The following is a 20,159-nucleotide window of genomic DNA, read 5'->3' as shown; positions in this document are numbered from 1 at the left end:
TCCGTACCATGGATGCGACGACTTTGTCATACGAGGAAGGAGGGCACCGGGAACGGGCAGCCGTCCGACAAGAAAGGAAGGCAGGTAGGCCGACGGCCGGAGTTGGGTTTGTATCCATGGGTCTCGTGCAAAATTTTGATTCAAAATTTTGATGCAAAAGCTCATACAAAATAAATGGTCACGCGGGTACAGCGCTTGCGATCTGATAACTGGAAGCGAAGTATACTTTAAGCTAGGAATTATTTGCCTCTTTCTTGCTTGGACAGCCTCTGGTTATCAAACTACGCACTTGCGTGCATATCCTTATCAGTCCAACCATAGCCATTGGTACATACTACGATAGGCACATATTGATTGTGACGGGGGTCAATGTGTGTGTCGATCTGCCATGACCTCATCTCTCATTCATAAATTGAGTCATTTTCTTCTCTTCAAATCGAATCGAATAATAGAGAAACGAGACAAAAAAAAAAAAAGTCCTAAGTCAGCTCCTCTCCGATGCTCGGCCGGTTCGTAGCTGACTAAGCCACTAAAGGAAGCTGGGCTCTGACTCACTTCGCCACCAGATAAGGCAGAAAACTGTGTATAATGCTATTATTCAGGATATATTTTCTTTTTTGATCATCGCCTTGCTTTTTCTTGTTGCTTCTTGGTAGCTACGGATTGACCAATTACATGGTTACTAACTTACAGTACGCACAATATGTGTCGTATGTAGTTATATACTACTTTATGCATAATGGAGACCACTCATGGCGCATCCACTGGATCCCAGTCTTGACCTCAAGTTAGCTCAACTTTTATATTGAATGAACATTGAAACAAATAAAGGCCTTACCTGTGACCAAATATTCATCCAATCCATCCATAGTGTCCATATCGGCCGAGTCGATTTCGAACCCCTCCACTTGCGCATTAGCAACAATGCGATCCTTCTTGACGCTCTTCGGCAAGGGCACATAGCCATGCTGCAGACTCCATCGCACCATCAACTGCGCCGGAGTGCAGCCGTATTTTTTCGCAAGTGAAACAATAGTCGGGTGACGAAAGCGATAGGCACGAGCGAGCGGTGCATATGCCTCGACCACAATACCGTTCTCTTGACAGAACTCGGCTATCTCAGTTCGCGTATTGAACGGATGGACTTCAATCTGATTGACCGCAGGAAAGACTTTTGGATTTGTCGCCAGCAATTCTTGCAGATGCTTGATGCCGTAGTTGCTCACCCCCACTGCGCGAATCTCCTCGTCTTTATAAGCATCCTCCAGCGCGCGCCAGCATTCCAGCCGTTTCGCTTTGCCGCCGTACGGAGAATGGATCAGGAAGAGATCAATGTAGCCCAATCCAGAAGCCTGGATGGATTTCTTGATGGATTGCCGCGTAGCATCGTAGCTCACATTGGAAGCCAATTTCGATGTGAAGAATATGTCTTCTCGTGTCAGACCATCGGGTTTGCCTTTTTCGGATTCTAGAAAGCGTAGAATGGATCGACCGACTTCTTTTTCATTGTGGTACATTTGAGCGCTATCGAATCTGTTTCAAATCAGCAGTTGTCGCCATGGTAGTAAGAGAGGCGGCATGGTATACCCTCGATAGCCGGCCTGTCTCTACATGTCAGCTTTCATCCAATGTTACCAACTTGTTAACAAGCCAGACGAACTCACCTCTAAAGCATTTTTGACTGCAGCCTCCGTCTCTCTTCCCGACGTCAAATACACCCCCAATTGGACTCTTGGCATGAGCTTTCCATTGGCGAGCTATCGCTTTATGAAGTGTATCAGCAATGCAATTAATAATTCACATAAAAAAAGTGCAGAAAAAAGAAGCTGACTTTGATTGTCGACGACAACGAATACGTGCCGCTGGTTGTCATGGTTGCTTGTTCGGGGACTAAGCCAAGAACAGGAATGATTGAACAGACAACTGTCGGAATGTAGGAATGTGAAGGCCAATCGATCTGTGTATCCAGCTAGACCAGCTGCATAGGCGCCTCACTTTTGGGTTTGACTTTTCTGAACTTTTTCTTGTTGCTGCTCAACAAAGCACAAGATCAAGGCGGGGCCATCGGAGATAACAGCGGTTTTGCATGTTTCCCATGACGCAATGTCGGAGCGCGTCCCGTGACGGCTGTCCCCAACCAGCCTTGGCCACCCGATCAAGTTGGCAGGCACCACTGCAGAATAACTGCGTCCTCCAGAGTGCTGTAGCTACTAAGTTACTGTATGATTCTCTGCCAGGAACCCCTGACATTATGACATGTATTGATCTGGCTTGTCATTGGCGCGTGGAAGGCAAAGTGATAGATCAATTCTCAAAGTGAGGCGGTGAACTGTGGCTGGTGACATCGTTACTTAACTAACATTAGTTAGTTAAGTTACCTGCGTAGTATATGTATTACGTGTAACACAAGGGCCACGCAAGCTAAACCAACTATTGATCTGTTCGATCCTAAGATCAGAAACGATCGACGCTCACTAGCCACAGATATACGCACGTAGGCGATGTGTGATCTGTGGCTGAGGAAAGTGCATGAGATCGCCCCAACAAACCGGCCCTATTTGTAGATATTTTCTCTCTCTCTCTCTCTCTCTCTCTCTCTCTCTCTCTCTCTCTCTCTCTCTCTATGTCTGCTCGAGGATTAAGGAGGTTTTTTTTTTCCCTTGCGTGTTCCCTGAGCCGTTGTGAACATACGAGTCGAACATAAATTATACCTATAATATGCCAGTGTGGGCCACGTGCCTTGCCGTGTCAGCAGAGTCGAATTCCGTCTTTTACAATCGGTTTGTTCTCGCTTGAACGTACGTAGTTGCGATCCAACACGTTGGAACACAGTCTCATGCGAAAAGGAGCGCAAAAAGCAAAGAGCAGGAGACCGGACTCGAGACATGTGCCTAAATCCGACTTGTCCTATTTCACTACGGTATTTTCTTAAGCTCAGCCCAATCAGATCGAATAACCGAAAAATAACGAGACATTCTCCCCGACGGGCGGAGTCGCATTTACCAAAACAGCCAAGAGTCAAAAGACGAAAAGCGTGGGTGCGCCGTGGTTGGTGGTGGCAAATTAAGCTAGCTCGGCTCGAGGAAAAAGGGAAATATGGAAGCCCCAAATGAAGCAGACCCCAAAGGCACTCGGCTCTCCCTCCTTGCCTTGGTTATGCTATCGGCGTACGTAACTGAATGCACGTAACGACCGAGTTGGCTAAATCGCGATGGGTAAACCCTGAGCAATCAGATGGCGGCGTTAGGCGACGAGCATCCAACTTTCGAAAATCCGTTGAGCCCCATGTCCAATGACACGCCATCAAAATAGATTGTTCAGGGACATTCACAGCTGAATTGACTTTGCCCCAGAGCCAGCCACACTATCTTCACGGTTGATAACTAAATGGGTGGGTTCTGCGGAAGGTACGTATTTAAACATTTATACTCCGCTTGTCCCATACTCGACGTCCAGACATGCGCCTCAATTTGCCTCTCGACGGGTCCGGGCAGCCATCAAATCCCTAGCTAGACCTTGTAATCGTCGATGTCTCTCTCTCTCTCTCTCTCTCTCTCTCTCTCTCTCTCTCTCCCTCTCTCTCTCTCTCTCTCTCTTCCCCTCTCTATCCCCTATCTACCGTTCGACGCGGACTAATATTTCAACATTGAATCTACTGAGTATGGTGGCATGGCAGAGGACAAGGCCCACACTCTGGCCACTGATCCAGCTATCCATGGTTTTTCTTTTTCTCGTCCAATTCGTGACTTCTCTGCATCCTGTGGCTCCGCAATAAGCAACAGAATCAAAAATTACAATGTTTCAATGCAACCCCGTTCTGGTTGTATTTTCCATTACCGTACGGACGGTTTAAACGGTCGAACGTTTGAGGTGCAATGTCAATCAATAATAATCTTCTAGCTTCATCCCATCTATCTTTTAAGTCTACCATTATCCCATATTCTTCTTCTTCTTCTTCTTCCTCTTTCTCCTTCGTGTATTTTCTTTCTACCTTTTTGTGCATCTAGCCACTCATTCATAAACATACGTCTCGTCTTCTCAATCGCCGTTCTTCTGATCCCATCTTAATACAGCTAATAATAATCACGCCCCTCCTTATGGGGCTCTGCCCGCAGTGACGCTTTTTCCCCTCGCGCAATCAAGACGGCTTTTCCACCCATAGCCGCATGTCCTGTTTCATCCTATATGCACTCGTTACCCCGACTAGAGTCGCTGTTTGATACCCCCCGTCAACACTTGGGTCGCGCCTCTACTTCTGCTGCGCTGCGCCGTTACACTCCCGAATCTGTCAGGTTGGGGTCTAGATTCCGTGTGGTCATCCGTCGAGGAAGGAGCCTTTTCGTCCGCAAGTAGGTAACGGCCCCCATTTTGACATTCATTTGCTTTATATATGCGGTTCAATTGTCTTTGCATTCGTGGTTTCTTCGTTTTGTGTCAGCGGTCAGTTGACTCGTTGACTCATTGACTCGGACTATTCTGAAGCGGAGTGCAAATGTATGTATGGCCTTTTTGAGCCGCAGCTGATTATTCCAAGAGTTTTTGTGCTCCCTCATGTATCTCCTCATTCATCCCCTCAATTGAACACAGAGGAAGCCTCGGAAAGGTGCAGAAAGCATGAATATGAAGGATGCAGACATATATATCTCGAATCATATTGACAATATGACTTAGCTCCAGCCAATTCAGAGGTACGGACTCACTCTCCCCCACCAACGCGAATGAACCGCCTGTCGCCGGTATGAGTGGTTCAGACCAACAATTCGATCCTGCCACGATGGCTGGTCTATCCGAGGCATCCCATGGGTCTGAAGACGCAAATTTCGACATCTTCGAATGGTACCCACGGTATCAAAGTTGTCAGAGATATTTCGTCGACCACGCACAACATAGTGTTCCAGTTCAGGCACTTTCGGCCTTTCTCAATATCCAACTCCCCTTTCAAAAACAGTCATATCCCGTCTTCAACTCCAGTACCCCTGCCGCGGGAACAGTTCCATCAGCTGCGAATCAGACGGTACTAGGCTCTTTATCATCTCATGCAGTGTCATCGGTTTCGTTGATCCCTTATATCAGACGCCTGGTCGCCACCGGAATGGACTTTCCAGGGGTTCTGCATGGATTCTTTGGAGATGACTGGACCGCCGGTATAGGCCCGTTACACGAACACGAACGTCGAAACTATCTCTTTGCCGCCAAGAGTGGTGGATGGGCTGCTGTGAAGAAGGAATACGATATGGGGTATTCAGAAACAGTGCCTTTCTTACGACCATTGCAAGGACCCATTGACGCGGAACTCGAGGCTGCCGAGCGAAGTTGGAGTGAATGGCTAGCAATGGAGGATTGGATGGTTGGACCTCGTTTTCCTGATACCCTCCAAGATTCTTCATCGTCACATTCGAGAAATCGAGGGTCGAGATAAGATCTCTGGCCGTATACTCTTTATGACATTACGTTCTCGCCGTTAAAATGCTTTTTACTTTGGTATTCACTGCTCAGCAGACGCGTTACGAATTTCTTTATCTGATGTATATACCCTGCAACCAATGCCACCGCGCGAGAGACGAATGATACGAGATTTTTTTTTCCCCCACCGATTCACCACTTTCAACCTGCCTGCCTGCATCGATGGAGTTCGTGATGAGCATTGACATGATTTTTCTACAAAAGAACCAGCCATAAGGATCGGCATTAAGAGCTGTTCGCGTTACGTATGACAAGTTATTTTATATTACTTCCTTATAATAGGGTTCCCGCGCTTTCAGCTAACTACGTTAGTTAGTTTAACTATACACAGACGCATAATGATAATCTTCATACTCATGGATATAGTTCGTGATTGTCTGGTCCTACACAGCCTCAATGAGAAAGTTTAAAAGAAAGAACCTTGAAATCCTCTCCCCGCTTATATGCCCGTGATCCACAATCCATACGAAATTCGCGATTGGCCGATGAAAGCGATCGAGTGTAGATAGAATCTTACACGGGAAAATTTAGTGTTTGTATGGTGACGAATAGGGGACACGTTTTACATACAGAGTATTTTCTCGCAGTTAACTACGTAGTTAGGTTAAGTTACCTAGTTACTTCCCAAGGCTATTAATAAACCGTACATATCAAGGCGACAATTGACTTCACGACTTAATATATATATATATATATATATATTTTCATACTAACTCGTGGTAGATACGTACACTAACCCTTCTCATTGGCCGATGCACGTCAAACGTTGGTCATTTGTTCATTTACTATATGCACCTATCACGGACGTATATCCAGTTCTCATCAAAAAGCCGAGGCGTCAATACAAGCATGTAATACTACGTACTATCTATCCGTGGATAAAATTTTTTTTTTTTTTCCAAAGGGAGTTTTAACTTGTTTCGGGTTGTTTTTGATGTAGTATACTCCGTCCGGGTGAACCTTATAATATGCTTGTTATTGCAAATATCCGCGATCCGATCCACAATACCTATAGGCTACGAGGCTACGAGCATGCTACATAGTTACTTCTCTGTAGTATATAGTATGTAGTATACCTATACGATTCAGGGACAGTCAGGTACGGAGTTGGGAAGGTTCCGCGTATCTGAAACGATTATTTTCCGTTAAGACGCATGGGAATACTAGATGAATGATCAGCGCTACGCTGCGTAAATATTGTTGTTTAGATGAGCAAGTATGTAGTAACATAACTAACTAGTAACCTACTTAACTATGTATCAGGAACCCTACTACATATGTGTCAGATATACAAGAAGTGGAAACATGGCCAGTAACTAAGTAACTACCTGTCAACTCTACGATGACACACTGTCATTAGTAACTAACTAAGTTACGGGTTGCGATCGTGTACGTAGTATACTATACAAGCTATGTCAGCCATTTTGAATAACTTCCGTGGTCCGGTGCGGAGTATAGATTTTGAGATACTTATTGGATGCAGTAGTTAGCTGATCTATGTGGAAGACGACGGTCATGCCGCGGAAGTCTAAAAGTCATCGCATTCATTGAATAATTAACTTGCAATAGTAGAATACGGGTATCGTTCGGGTTTGCTTCGGTCTACCTGTATTGCAGAGAATGTGTCTAAGCATCTCAACAAAAGAAAAGAAGCGGCTCATAGGGTTTCATGGTTCACCGAGAACGTTGGCTTTTAGGTTTGGGCAACGAACTAGGTTATGTCGATCGATTCATGTATCCATACGACGTATGTTTTGAATGTTCAAAATTGACTCCACCAGCAATGTCAAACTCAACCAGTCACGGACGAAGCCTTGAGATTTTTTTTTTTTTTTTTTTTTTTTTGATATGGGTGATCACGGCAAAAGAATTAACCTACTTACTACGTACTATTAAAGAAGCTTAGATACTCCCCGTAGCTAATAGTGCGGTCGAGATGGCGCAATGTTCTCAAGAATATGGATCCAGTACTCCAAGGTTGTCGTCTATCATGGCATTACTACATAGTACCCCAGCGTACACCCCAAAAGAGATCACCGATCCTCCAACCTTCCAGTACTACGTATTTGTAGAGCACTGGAGACTCTGCTGCTCTCAGTCAGTACGTAGTTATTTGAGCGTTCAAGAATAAACCATCAATGTGGCTGATACGATGGCTCTACTACATACGACCCTCCGTTGAGGGCAAGATATTATGGTAAGACTGCCGAGCCGGGAAGCTTTATATCATGATTTGAATAATGTCTCGATATTTAACGTGATTGCTCACTATTCGAGATTTCACATTTCGGATGTTGTATTGGTAGTAGGGATGAACTGACAGTTTGTGCGATGCAGGAGTAACTAAATAGAGTGCTATGACTCTATGAGTATACCGTGTTTATGGTTCTAACCCTTTTTGGTTAGTTGTTTGTTAGTCATAAATATATTACATAATCCATTCTACATCATCACGTGCCCCTATCCAACCGCATCCTTTGATGATATCCGACAACAACTTCAAGCCAGACAAACGCAGGATTCTGGAAACACTCGGGCTCTTGCGACTCTTGCAACTATTGATGCGCCGGTCGCACTAATTTGAAACACGTGTGAAACTATGTATAACAAACACCCGACCATCAATAGTCTGATATGAACGGAGAAATATCCTAACATATATATTCCGGTCTGGATCAAATATTGAATCGAGCTCAAACAATATCAAAAGCAACTGTTGAATGAGCATGCGCTTTGGCTCATAGAGAGGTATTGAATATAGAAATCTACAGGTCTGACGCAGCTTCGCTCAACATGAAACCAATACAGCAATGGAGGAAACTACTCCATGAATGCGTGGCTCGCCGAATCGAGGTAGATGTCTTTTGCAAACTAGTCAAGATATTGGCAAGACGTGCGCCATTACAGCAAGCATATCTGGTTGGCGTGCTTCTTGAGTCAAGGGCTGTTACCGCAGATATATTTCCATATGACCCACTGATACCACGCTATGCTACTGCGCTGAGAAAGCTGGGTTTGATCAGAACGGCAACCTTACTTGATGGACTACGGAAACAGCCATTCATCGAGAGTCAGTCGACAGCGGATGCAGAGCAAAGCCAAAAGACGGTGAACTCGTCGATTCTCATGACTGATACCCGGATTGTGCAAGATTTGATAGCGCCGCTGTCATCGTCTAGTCCCTCTCTAGACACACAGGATATCCAGAGTATATTCGCGATAACCGCAGAATGGATTCTGGACGTGGCCCGTTGGCATACAAGCAATATTAATGATGAAAATCAAATGGGCGGCTTGATGAGTTCGCCAGATGCACTGGCGTTATTTGAATCGTTGGGAATCTTGTTGGTTGCTCTATCGGCAACAGCCAAGGGCCATGATGCTCTTGCCTCTGAAAGCACCTCGGGTACAGCCAAGCTAAGATATTTCCTGTATACGGGGACAATAACTAATTTGATACAGACTTTAAGATCCCACTTGGACAAGCTCTCACTGCATACCTGTCCACATCAGCCAGTATATCGCTGAATTTGCGAAATCGGCTTGACAGCTTACAAAAGGGCTACCAATTATACGGTGAACCACCATCTAAAGATCTCGACGTACAAATGATGGATGGGATGAGTACGAATGCCCTTCAGTTTGAGGCATCTGTGTTAGATGGTCCAGTAATCAATTCCAGAGCTGGTCTTTATATCTATATCAATGCTCTAGTAAGAAGTGTGCCTAGTTTTCGGTATGAAATGGTCGCTAATGAATAATATAGCTCATTGGTCGACCTCTTATTGATGATGAAATGCTACTAAGCTATTTATCCAATCGTTATGGGGTACATATCCCACTCTATCCTGTTGTGAGAGATACTGACAATCGCAGGGTCAGCAAGAAGTGCTCATTCAAGAGCTGATTACCGCCACATTCGATGTACTGTCCAATGCAATGTACCGAAACGAATCCACCCGGAATATGTTTGTATTCCGTTCGTTTCTCGTCAACAAACTACCACCTTTCCTCGCCGGCATGGCTGCAACCTCAATCGAGCAAATCCCCATGGAAATGTGTATAAGTCACGCACTCAATCGAGTTGACCCGAACGCATTCCCATCTTTTTCTCAAATGTTTGAGATGCAAGGAAACACCGTATTGTCAGATGTCCGACAAGAGTTTCTATTTGCATGCGCTCTTCATCGCTTGATTCCAGAATCGAGCATTGAGCGGTTATTGGGTGAAAATCCAATGCAAACACTTCCTGTCGGTGGCAGATATGTCAAGAATGATATCGTGGCCCAGATTCTCTCAAACCAGGGGGCTGCAGATCGTTTGATATCGGAGATTGAGTTGATGGAAGGCAATGCAGGCGCCGTTGTCGCCGCAGTAACGGATGTAAGACTTCAAGACTTGGGTTTCACTGCCATCATCTAACACACGCAGGTCATAAATTCACTTTGCGAACAAAAAGAAACGGTAACACTCAAGAGTATTTGCGATTCTCTCTCTCGACGTCCCCAAGTCCTCGACGTAATGTTACTGTTTTGCAGTCCCAAAAGCATATTACAGCCTCTGTGCACGCTCCTAGACTCCTGGAAATGGGATGAGGACCAAGGTTGGCACTTTTCTTGTCTTCCCTTCAAAAAACAATTTACTAACGGATTTAAATAGGCGAAAGCCAACCGGTGTACGACGAATTTGGTAGTATCTTGCTTCTTGTTATGGCATTCAAATATCGCTACGACCTCAGCCAGTATGACCTCGGTGTTACCGCCAGCAGCTCGTTCGTATTGAAACTCTTCGAACGAGGCTCGACTAGTATGAAACTAGCTAGCCTTGATGCTAAACAGAACAAGAGTGTTGGTGATTGGATATCTGCGCTATTCATGTCAGAAGGAATCAGCGAAGAGACATGGTCATCGTGCAGCCCACAGGAGTTTTATTTGCTTGTAGCTACCTTGTTCAGCCAGACATTGGGTGCGTGTGAGATGGGAATGCTCGAATTGGACACTATCAAAGGCGGCTTTGAATGTGAGTTTCTGTATTGCTTGATGCTTGTGATAAATACTGATCGTTAACAGATTTACTCCAACCATTTTTATTACCGTCGTTGGTATTTGCGCTTAAATGGCTGGGAAACTACATCTGGGAATCGCCGGAGGCAGATCTCTTACTTCTTCTGAAAGTGCTTCGTGCTCTTGTTAAACCAAACTCAATATCCGGGGAAGCAGAGGCATGCCATCAAACAGTACTGAACATCGCCGCACAGAGCCTAGAGGAGCAACTGAAAGATGTACGAACGCGACTACCTGGGGGTCGCTCAGATCATCAGTCTGATATTCAGCCAAATCCAAACCAGGATATCCAACAAGAAATCCAGTCCCTTCTGGATATCCTTGAACCGTACTTGTCCTTCCAGTGTAATGGGAACAGCCGTCGGTCCGAGCTCGATTCCTGGACTACACACACCGATGGTATCTGTGGTGTGATAAGAGTGACGTTTCAGGGATTGATACTCTGGAGCGCAAGCGCGGAAATGAGCATGTCTCCTCATGCGTACACGCATCGACTGATCCTAGTAGGCATACGCTTATCTACAGCGTCAAATGTGCTATCTGCTTTACTGGATGAGCTCAGAGCCCAAGCCGAAGAAGCCAGTGGCAGTCTTGACCTGGCAATTGACATTGCAGCTACGTTGATCTGCGCACCGATCCCGGAATCATTTGCCCAGGAACAAACCATATACCACCCCATAGACAGCACTAAAGAAGCCTTTCCGCGATGTCTGCTTTTGACTCTCCGCCAGGCATTGATGATACAGCATCAGAACGTGCCCAGGCTATCGGAGAAGGACCCTACACGCGCCGAGGTAATAGTCAGATTGACCCGTCGTGTCAACGCCCTTTTGACACCGCCAGCGCACGTCGGTACTATCGACGTGACCAATATCATTGATAACATGAACCTGGAAGCGGCAGCGGCAGCAGCAGGTCACGATGTAATCGATCTCAACAACGGCAACGGCACTGGCAACGATGGAGGAGCAGGCGCACCTGGCGAGTCCATCGATCAGATTCTCAACAATGTAGTTGCAGCAACCAGCAATGACCACCATGGCACTGGCAACGAGTCCCAGGACCTTGATGTTACGGGCATGGATACAAGTTTGGATGATATTTTGAATGCGGCGCATATGGGCAATCCTGAGTTTTTGGATCTGGATATGGATGGGATGTTTTGAATGTTGAATTTGGGCGTGGGTGATCTGAGATATACTAGATATATCATCACTATATATAAAAATCTACAGCAGTTCTTTTGATAACCCCAACCAAAAGCTTTCTTTCGAGACTTGTTCTATACCATCGTCGACTATAGTTACCCATTCTATCTCTATAACGGCTACCAGCGGGTCGATTCGTACTGATTTCTTGCAGATGGATTTACTCCTCGGGTCTATAATATGGACAGAACCCTATACCGACCATCAGCGGGTTCGACCTGCTTGCCTACATTAGGTATAGACTTTCATACTACAGAAGTAGGTATATATATATGGCATGGATAGACCGTGATAATACCCCCCCAAACAATCATTATGGATACCCGTGGACATGGTTACTCTGCAAGTCATGAATGATAATCCTGCTTTCAACCCTGGAACGATCCACATGTACTATAAACTCTCTCCTATACCCAGCTGATCGTCATATATTGTGACTGAGACGTCGACGATCAACGCATAATCATATCAAGCTCATGCCAGTTGGCCTATCTAGACCAGATAAGACATGCCAATTGCCTATCTTTGCCTGAACCATCAAATTACCTAAATCATTATCTATTTGATTCTGTTATCTCGGAGAAATAAATGTCTTTCTGACTCTTTGTCCTCCGTCTTCATATGGATTCATGTACAGACTCCATTTGGCATCTACTACGTAGTTCAAAATCGTCGATGCCTGGCTGATTCTAGACCCGTTTCTACATGCTCTGTACTCCGTACACAAGAAGCCCTGTTTCTTCCCCCCCCCCTTTTGCGTAGTACTCTGCAAGTTCGAACGACTAAGTTAAAAATGTTCCACTTGACTAAGTTACTTCAAGGTATTATTCTCTTTAGTCGCTGGGGCTGCTTGCTAAGGTTTTTAGACATGGGACTAATGTCACTAACCTAACCAGCCCGTGTGGCTAGTCATATAGTTAGCTAACTCTAATACCTAACTAGATAGATAAAGAAAAACACAAACAGCTTTCGTTTGGAGTGACAGTCTCCGTAGACTTGGGTTTAGGTTAACCCACAGACTATTGTTGCTCCGGCTATACGGTCGGTGCCGTGGGCTTGGCTGCAGCACACCGTTCGAAACTTAATTCGTCGAGACGAAATGAAATAGAGGTTTTTTTGGGAACCGACCATACCGTAAATGTGTTAGATGGATGGACACAAAAACTCCAGTGCACATTTGTTTTATTTTATTTGTTAAGCGATAATAGCGACCTCCACTTGGTGTCTGTCTACTCCCGTAAGCCAGGCTGGGGAATTTAATACGTAGAAACTTTGTGAACTCTGGTCTGGATAGTTAAGTATTTCCAGGGCTCTGGTAAACAGTCAATCGCGCGGTTAGTTAGTTAGTTAGTGACTGTGACACACTGTGCCAACATGATTTTCTGAGACACAGAGACAGCCTAAACTACGTAGTACGTATTCTGCGCACTCACTCCGTACGTACGGTGAGTGGGTATGGACTCTATTGAGGCCCCAGGTCTCGATCCGATTGGAACTGGTTACGCAGGGTTCTAGGTACTAACCCATTAGGGTACTGCTTCATGCACATTTCCGTCCATGCTGTCGAGACGAGACTCGAGTGCTACCCCCTTTCAATAAAGCTGCACGAGGATCTAATAATAAGACCAAATCCTTCTTACTACAGTAGTAGATAGACTAACTATACGTACTATGTATGTATGTATGTATGTATACACCCATAGCATACGTGGAGCATGCATATGCAACATTGTCATTATGACAGTGAACCAACGCAGGTCCTGTGTAGTTGCGTATCCTGGTCCACTCCACACCAACAGTCAACAATGACCCAGCAATGTCGATACTACGTAGTACGTATATCAGAAATCCAAAGCCAAGAAGGAAAAATAAACTAGCTCCTTCCCGAGCCTTTGGACTGGAAAGTTAGCTTTGTCCCAAGTCGAAGTTTCGATGGCGTTCTAATTCTAGAGGCCCAGTGCATCGTCCCCAGTTCCCAATAGGGATAATACTGAAAATGCAAAACTCCAAAACAAGTGCTTGCTTATTTATGTCAAGTCAATAACTTAAACTAACCAACTAGCTAACTAACTATGTGGAGCAATAGTTAATTATTCATCCACAATGGCCAAGACGTTAACTAAAGCAGACTGCTGCTGTACGTATGCTTCCTGCTCCATTCGGCGTACGGGGGCAAAGTGGATAAACGGAAAACGGCAACGTACCGTACGGGAGGGAAACCAGAAATTAGTTTTATAATCAACAATTGTGGTTTCCCGGGTGAGCTTAGTTGTGCTACGTACCCTCTATCCAAGAACCAAGAATCGGGGTACGTAGTCGTACTATAACTAACTATCTGTTCTTGGAAGGACCTCGAGGAATACAAGTTTTGAACCCCTCGGCACAAGTCTAAAGGGCTCACAGCCGGACCGGGGGCCCATATTTTGGATGGAGCATTGGAAACATCCCAGAGATTCTGCTCTTGGACTGCGATCCCATCCATCTATTTTGATTCTTGACCCTTACAACGGTCCAGCACCCACCCATCGGCCAAGACAGATGGAAAAAGCAAAATTTCCGGTCAAAGACGGTTCATATTGAAATACACGTGTGTCTGATCTGACCCTTTCTCCGAGCTGGTGCGTTTGCATATGAGCTCTAATTAATGACGGACTTGTGTTTTGTGATGTGTTTTTGTGATGTGTGTAACCGTTGTGCAACCAACCTACGACTACGTACTGTACTCGGATAATGGGATTTCTGTCGGGCAGGTCGATCCGCCCATGAAAAGAAAAGAAGAAGAAAAAAACAAGGTTGCCGACGACTCGTGAGAGTCTTCATTCATTCATTGATTGTTCATTATTCGATCGAAGCTTGCTTGGTCTGGGCTTGAGCTGAAGATGGAGTACGGCAGTGTCCCGAAAATGGACGGTCCCGGACCGGGACGACTGTCTTGAGTGGAACATCATTCTCTCGTCTATCTCATTCCATCCATACGCACGGAGTACTCCGCACAGTGCGTAGTCGTCGGGTCGTGATCCTGATCGTTTCGGTTCCTGGGCCTGAACTAGTTTATTGGTTAGAGCCGTTGCCCTGAAGGGCTGGGACAAACCAGGCAGGGTAGACTAAACTAGACGTTTCTTGCATGCAATGCAAATCTTCGATTGTCTGGGTCGTGGCCTCGCAGGTAGATCATCGACATGGTAGGTACCAGCAGTACTTGCATGCTACATATATCTCAAATGTAACGCGTTATATTTGTCATTGCGCCTTCGAACGTGCAAATAGTGAGCGGAGATGTGGTCTGGCCTGGTCCACCAACCTAGGCAAATTGACTCGACAAACGTACAAGACAATAGCTTGCATCCTCAAATCTAGCAAAGAATCAGTCAGCATTGGCATTTGATAGACGTTACGATAGACAGATTTACTGTATAGTACGTACAATGAGTACTACTATGGAGTAACCTCGTACTCCGCACTGCACCGTCCCACAGCTAGCTAGCATTTCCATGGTACGCAAGCCGAGAAAGCAACAATCAGTTGAACTCAAATAAGAGTCCATTCTTTGTTCGTCGGAGCTTGGTTCCATGGTTCACCCCAGGCACAACGACAACAATAACAACAAAAATGCTACTATAGCCGGAAAGCTTGTCTGTTATTGATCGATCAATATAGTTACGTGTTATCCTTAGTGTCAGCGAGTTGAAACAGTCCCTAGGTAGTTTTTGACGATATCAGATGTGATATATATCTTAGGCACCTTGTACTACGTAGTAAATGCCAGATGTAGTAATTGATACCTTGGGGGAGAAACAAAGAAAGCCACATGTGCATATTATTAATCAATTTACGACGTACAACCCAAGCCTCCCAAACGAAGAGGGCTCAGTGAAGCGACGAAAACGAACGAAAAGCAAATCCCGTGACCGCCACCAACCCGACGGCGGGGACGTGCTAGTGACAGTCAAGGCTTGAGGCTTGATAGGTTTGACTTGCTCTTCCGTGTTCCGCGCCATCGTTGCTTTTGCGAACAATCGACAATGTCGTTGTTGCGAGTCAGTCACACCAGTAACATCCTCCGGAAGCGTGTGGCGATGTTGGCAGGTCAAAATTAAACAAAGAATCATGGACCTGTCAGAATTTAAGATGCATTAGTCGTTGGACCGTCTAGTTAACTAACATAACTTATTTAACTACAAGGCGGAATGGGGTCCTGTCATAGTAACTATGAAGTTCGTTCCTGTCGCTGTCCCGAGGCGTCATGTGTTTCAACCAGACAAGAAAACTCTGCTTCACGAAAAGTGATCAAAGAAAAGGGCTGCAGTAGCCTGGTCCAGGCGTCACTACATCACAACGTACAACGAGTTAGTGCATTCAAGTCTCTCGTATTACTCGTAGTCCTCGCAGTATTATCAGATGGAATCATAATTCGAGGCTTGCATCAGTTCCAGGAGTATTCTCGAAAGAGCCAATAATAACGCGCCCTGCAAAAGAAAGTAAACTGGACTAGTGTCCGCCACAGAGCCCCATTGGCCAATTTTTCTCTCTCCAGTCTCATTCAGTGTGCGGCTGATTGGTCGATGGAAAAACGACTTTTTCGCACGCTCCTTACCATATTAGGAAAGCACGCCAATAATCGGAGCAGGCAGGACGCAGATCATCCCTGTTCTGGGTGGCGTTCTGGCTGCTATACTGCAGAGTAAGTATAGATAGAGTACACGAGAGGATGCCCCCTCGTGCATGCCACCGCGCCCCCCCATTGCCGAGGCTTGATTCATTAAATCAATGCATGACTGCATTAACTAGAACTAGGCCCATGGGATACCACAGGGGTGTACCTGCATTAGGTCCGTCATGATTGGCGGCAATACTGAATGGATATTTCCCTCCTGAGGAAGGCTTTGTTTTTTTTTTCTTCTTTTTTTTTCTTTTCAAACCACACCCTTCTTCGACAATTGGTTGATCATTTCTCCGGCACGCATAGACCAACGTTTATTCTGTGATGTTATTGGTCTGCTTCATTTTTCTTTTCGTTCTATGTATGCATGCTGCCAGATATGGCTCGAGAATCGAGGTCATGGCTCCAAGAGCATTTAATGCGTCCTTCCGACGGACATCCAAGGTACAGATCTTCAATTGCTCAACGACGAGCCAGTTAATGCTTGATATAGATTCATGTTGCGAGTCGTCATCACTTTCTACGTATTACTTATGTATTACTACGTAGTGCCTGATGCTGACCGGTATAACTCCGGACGGAGTTACAGGGTGGGTTAGTACACAGGAACAGTGTGATAATGCATTTCCATGCGTCAATATGGATTATTTTGACAGCCCAGGTTTCCATACCTGAATACTAACTAGTCAGTTGCGCCCCGTACGATTGAATTCCCCGCCGCCGCGATGACCTTGTTTTTTTGCGCCTGAGCAATTTCTACATATTTAGAAACATACTGTCAAAAAATTTCCTCACACGATCTCATCTCATCACAGCACATTAGTTAGTTGGAGCTCGGAGATATCCCCCTCTCATCGTGTGTAGCACTGCATTAGTACTACATATGTACTACGATCATGGATGAGGGCGTGTGCCTGAAGATTTCGAATAGGGCTGACCAGTAGTACATTGTACCCCTCAATTTTACGGAATCTAGACTAGGCTAATCGCGAGTCGTTTTTCGCCATTTGGCCTCATTTTAATAACTACCCTAGGGTAACTTACAACGTAGTTAGTTACTTACTTACTCCGTATGTATGGAAGATATCACATTTTAGCTACAGAAACAGAACGTGATGAGACTGGGTTATGTAGGCGGACCCTAGGACGATCCCATGGGATTTCGACTTGGACCTTGCAACCGCATTGATTTTCTTGTCTGAGTAACTCCACTGTAAAAGATCCCTTGTTGGAGAAATCTGCATGTCTCGCGACGTGTGACTACTTGCCAATCTGGTTGACCGTCTTGGTTAAATTGCCTCGCTTTCAGGCTGATTGATGAAGGGGGAGAGATAACGAATGGCGCAATTCTCAATTGGACTTGTTATCACTCACTAGACTGATAAAAAAAAAAAAAATAAAGTCACCAAAATTATGGCAAAATATAAGAACTTATTAACATTGCTATTGTTTATGATTCGTTCCCGCTTTCGTGACGAGCGAGGTATTTCCGGACACGGGATGGACGGACCTGTCAGCACGGGTCCTTCAGGGCCACTACCCGCAATGCTTATTTTGATAGGAAATACGTACGTACGTCCTTTGACCAGGTACAAACCTCCATATTTTCGCTGAAATTGGGAACAAGACCGATGATCGATCAATCACCTTGTTTTACGTAGTATAGCAACCTGCATGGCCTCAGTAACAATTCTTAATATTAATTATTGAAGTTCTCGTCTCTTAGGGTAGTCGGCATCATGCACTCCGTAACGGAAGCCGGTGTTCCGTAGCTAGGGTAAGTAACTATTTACTCTCTGGAGTAGAACAACTCAATATTGATAGTTACTTACTCGGATCCGACACCACACTGTCGATCTATCGTTAACTACGTATATAGTGTATCTGCCTTAAGTAATGGTTGGGATGTTAACTAACTAGTTATCAGTTAAGCAACAGTTAAGTTAGGTAAGAAGATAGTTGATAACTAAGTTAGTCGAATAAACCCCATCACCCGCGGAAATGTCGCTTCTCATATTCATTTATCGAACGTGCAGATCCCCCAAGAATTAAGATTAAGCACGTTATCGCGACATTCCCATCGTTTGGGTCGTTGATAAGATCACGATGCGGCTATATCCGTACCTATTCAAAGATTCTGATCTTTTGGATTTCTACATGCGCTATCTTCCACATCGGCAAGGATGCACTCGATCCGGTGCATACTGCATGATGTATGGCCCCACTTTTGTTGGTGAAGAAATATGGGTCGCAAAAAACGCGTCGGGCGTCCAGCTTGCAGGGCTCGCTCGAATCACGGATGCACTCCGTACATTACCGATTACTGACAGCCGGAGTGCGACATGTAAAGAAAGGAAGAGACAAAAAAAAACTCTTTATTTGACAGGTTGGTTAAAAAAGTCCGTAAGATCGTAGATGATCCTATATTGGGTCATCTCGAAACAAGGTCAATACTGCAACCGCCGTGCTATGTGAAAGCTCTCGCTGGTCCCCCCTTTTTTCATTGTTTTGATGATGATGGATCATGATCATCAGGTGAGCTTTGGCTGGTTCCATGGTTCGAGGAAGTATATCCCATAGTTATCCCGAGAATTGAAACAACCCACTTCAAAGTCAAAATCTGGATCCGTTGCGGTGGGTTGCTGGTGGAGCCTGTGCAATGTTTACTCTCTGTAGAACTTAGTTACTTGTAGAGTCACTAGAGTGTAGACAGGTAGTACACAGGTGGACGCTTTGATGCCCGATTCGGAAAATTAATGATTCAACACAAAACGGCGATTGCGAGCTGCTCTGAGTGTGTATTCGTCATATCGCATGACAATTCTGTTAGCCGCGATTTCCATCGCTTCGTGTTCAACCTACGCATTCGATCTTGAAAACAGGCAGACTACTGCCCGGTTCTGCTTTCGATTGCATGCATCGGAAATTGATTTCGTGAGGATTGCGTCCGAACACGGAATGTGTATGTAGCTGTGTGTCAATGCGGAGGAGCAGAGCGTGCAGTGTGCGACGGGTTTTTCGGTGCGCTTTCAAATCGGACGAAGTAAGCATGTGTGTCAAGAGTCGGTCTTCCTCCTCCTCAGGACTTGGGTCACGCCAACTGTTGGCTTATTCATGTTCATTTCAATAACATCGCATAACTACACCACATCTGAATACATACTCACTCTGTATGGAGTAGACTAGACCATTCCTTCTCTCGCCGAAAAACCTCTCTCCGTGATGAGTGGAGTCGGCCCATAATAATAACCTAATAAATTCTAACTAACTACCTAACAGCCAAGCTAATGCTAGCCAAAAGCTAAGGACCAGACTGGTTTAGCTGTCGAGACCGTGAACTGGAATAGGTTAAGGATCAGCACTCATTTCGCCTCTGGTCTTGTCTGTTCAATGCCGTCAATGTTGACCATTGACTGGAGGCTAGAGACTGTACTCCGTGCTGTAGAGTCGGCGGCCATGGTCTTGACCTTGAGACACATTCGGAGCACCGCAGTCGGGCCCACTCCCGGTGATTGACCTACTCGAATAGTCATAGTTCCAAGCTAATCCTAGCACGTATGCACAGTGCAGTTTGCACGGAACACGGAGCAGCTGCTCCTAATCCAGAAGCAGACGAGCCAGATGTGACCTGTAAGCCGTCAAACTCGATCAGGGGGCGCTGACCCTGGCTGGCTGGCAGTGTTGCCATGGCTGGCCGTTATTAGCTCCTGGGTCGCGAGTTTGACCACCCACTGGCCTTTCCAGCGTGTCTCAGCAAATTTGGCA

At 45.4% G+C, this 20,159-nt stretch overlaps 3 protein-coding genes across 3 annotated transcripts; 2 read left to right on the top strand and 1 right to left on the bottom strand.

Annotated features, from left to right (window-relative positions):
• Window positions 1–750: 750 nt before the first annotated feature.
• On the bottom strand, window positions 751–1,873 carry EYB26_001243 (uncharacterized protein; the record flags this gene model as incomplete). Its single annotated transcript, XM_054260554.1, has 5 exons — window positions 751–776; window positions 839–1,533; window positions 1,588–1,601; window positions 1,665–1,757; window positions 1,832–1,873. The coding sequence occupies 5 exons, from the start codon at window positions 1,871–1,873 to the stop codon at window positions 751–753; spliced, it is 870 nt and encodes a 289-aa protein (XP_054116529.1).
• Window positions 1,874–4,185: 2,312 nt separating this feature from the next.
• On the top strand, window positions 4,186–5,419 carry EYB26_001242 (uncharacterized protein; the record flags this gene model as incomplete). The annotated part of the gene is made up of 2 exons (XM_054260553.1): window positions 4,186–4,349; window positions 4,672–5,419. 2 exons carry the CDS (start codon window positions 4,186–4,188, stop codon window positions 5,417–5,419), a joined length of 912 nt encoding a protein of 303 aa, XP_054116528.1.
• A 2,837-nt stretch (window positions 5,420–8,256) lies between these two features.
• Window positions 8,257–11,692, top strand: EYB26_001241 (uncharacterized protein; the record flags this gene model as incomplete). Its single annotated transcript, XM_054260552.1, has 7 exons — window positions 8,257–8,869; window positions 8,926–9,176; window positions 9,230–9,292; window positions 9,340–9,846; window positions 9,895–10,066; window positions 10,123–10,482; window positions 10,533–11,692. 7 exons carry the CDS (start codon window positions 8,257–8,259, stop codon window positions 11,690–11,692), a joined length of 3,126 nt encoding a protein of 1,041 aa, XP_054116527.1.
• Between the last annotated feature and the right edge of the window lie 8,467 nt (window positions 11,693–20,159).

The sequence above is a fragment of the Talaromyces marneffei genome, chromosome 1 (genome assembly GCF_009556855.1).
Source record: "Talaromyces marneffei chromosome 1, complete sequence".
In the NCBI taxonomy this organism is placed as follows: Eukaryota; Fungi; Ascomycota; class Eurotiomycetes; order Eurotiales; family Trichocomaceae; genus Talaromyces; species Talaromyces marneffei.
Note: the sequence above shows the minus strand (reverse complement) of the source record. Positions and strands in the feature narration are given on the sequence as shown.